This window comes from Triticum dicoccoides, chromosome 1B (genome assembly GCF_002162155.2).
Source record: "Triticum dicoccoides isolate Atlit2015 ecotype Zavitan chromosome 1B, WEW_v2.0, whole genome shotgun sequence".
NCBI lineage: Eukaryota > Viridiplantae > Streptophyta > Magnoliopsida > Poales > Poaceae > Triticum > Triticum dicoccoides.
Genome location: NC_041381.1, coordinates 203,346,820 through 203,348,635, shown reverse-complemented (window position 1 = coordinate 203,348,635; position 1,816 = coordinate 203,346,820). Strand labels below are relative to the sequence as shown.

Below are 1,816 nucleotides of genomic sequence, written 5' to 3'. Positions count from 1 at the left end.
AATTGGCCTAAACTAAGCACGCTAATCGGATGGCTGCGCAGTAGCCCGGCCCAAAATTTAAGCACGTCCTATGAGCACGACCGTCGCGGGTGTGTGTGTGGCTGCTCCGTGTGAGTCAATGGCCCGTGGTAAGCATGGGCGATGTCGTCGGCGGTCCACTCTTGTGTTGGGGACGCGTGAGTATTTTTCGTCCTATCTGGCACGACCGGCTGGAAGCTGCGTCCGACCCAGCCAGCGCCGAACAAGGAAGCCTCGGTCGCACCTTCCTTCCATCCTAGAGAGGCCTCGGTCACACTGCTATAAAAATCCCATCGTTCCCACCCACAAACCAACCCAACCCAACCCGGTCCACTATCCAGATCCAGATTCTGTATCCTGACCCTGCTCCTGCCTGCGATCCCCAACCCCAATCCAAGGTATGCATGCGTGCACCAAGAACCGTCTCTGTCCCGTGCTACCGTTTGTAGATCTGCCAAGAACCGCGCTCTAGTTTCTTGATCTGCAACCCTGTTTCATCTCTGTTTCGCGACGCCAACTCACGACTGGATCCGGTCGCTGATCTCTGCGTGGTTTTGATTTTGATCTGACCAGGACCAGACCAAGAGCAACAGGGAAATCATGAGCGCCATGGTCGCGTCGTCGCTTAACCCGGAGGCCCCGCTCTTCATCCCGGCAGCGTTACAGCAGGTGGAGGACTTCTCACCGCAGTGGTGGGACCTCGTCAAGTCCAGCGCCTGGTTTCGCGACCACTGGTACCACCAGCACCAGCAGCTCGACGATATGGCCGACTCCCTCATCGCCTTCGAGGCCGAGGACGCCATCGCCGTCGAGGCTTCGCAGCCGCAGCCGCAGCCGCCAGCGGCACTCAAGATTGGTACGTGTCAACCAATTCACTCTCAACGCCTATATGTGTACATACTGTATATGATATGGGCGCTCAAATAAAAGATGAAGCAAGACTGCAGTGAGCTCATCACGTATGTGCTTCTGTATGTGCAGACGGGGTGCTCAAGGCACTGAGCCTGTCGTCCCCAAGCCCAAAGGGCGGCGACGCCCTGCGTGGCTTCTCGGAGAAGCCTAGGTACACCGAGAAGCCCACCAAGTACGCCGGCAGCCCGAGGAGCGGTGGCGCACCCCGCTTCATCCACCAGCCTCGCTAGGTTGGGATGCCAAGCTTAAAGAATCGAGCAGATCCTGCGCCTTTTCTGCCTGCAGTGATGCATTGCTCTGCCTTCTTCTAATACACCATCTGTCCCAAAAATAAATGTCTCAAACTTAATACAACTTTGTACTAGCTCTAGTACAAAGTTGAGACACTTATTTCGAGACGGAGGGAGTAGTAAGTAGTGGCGTCCGTTTGTATATTATATTAAGTAGAAATGAAATGACCTAAGAAAAAGGCAACAAAATGCAACCGATGTTTAGTGTGATTTGCCTTGTAAGTTATGTTGTGCCCAGTGCGTTGGACAAGAATGTATAGTAGAATGCACCCTTGTTATTGCGTGGCCAAGCAGCTTACTTTTAATTATTGTTTAGCCTTTTCTTCTAAAGATAAAGATGCGTCGCTGTTTGTCGTTGAGATGCCATTCTCTTCTGATTTATTGTTGATTGATTGCGGCCATGTTCTCCATGGGAGTTTAGGGCGTGTTTTGTTGCCCGCACCGAGCCCAACTAGACCCGCGCTGGAAGGGAGAGGCTTGTTTGGTAGCCTGGTTTTTCTGTTGGGCCTGCACCGTACGATTCTCAGAGCAGCCCAGAGCGTGGCTCGCTGGAAATCCTGGGATCGGCAGTTTCTCGCGAGCCAGGCTGAGTGCGG

At 53.6% G+C, this 1,816-nt stretch overlaps 1 protein-coding gene across 1 annotated transcript; it reads left to right on the top strand.

The window, feature by feature from the left end:
• Nucleotides 1–265: 265 nt before the first annotated feature.
• On the top strand, nucleotides 266–1,528 carry LOC119328443 (protein EARLY RESPONSIVE TO DEHYDRATION 15-like). The gene is made up of 3 exons (XM_037601430.1): nucleotides 266–416; nucleotides 592–874; nucleotides 1,000–1,528. The coding sequence occupies exons 2-3, from the start codon at nucleotides 619–621 to the stop codon at nucleotides 1,158–1,160; spliced, it is 417 nt and encodes a 138-aa protein (XP_037457327.1). The 5' UTR covers nucleotides 266–416; nucleotides 592–618; the 3' UTR covers nucleotides 1,161–1,528.
• Nucleotides 1,529–1,816: the final 288 nt, after the last annotated feature.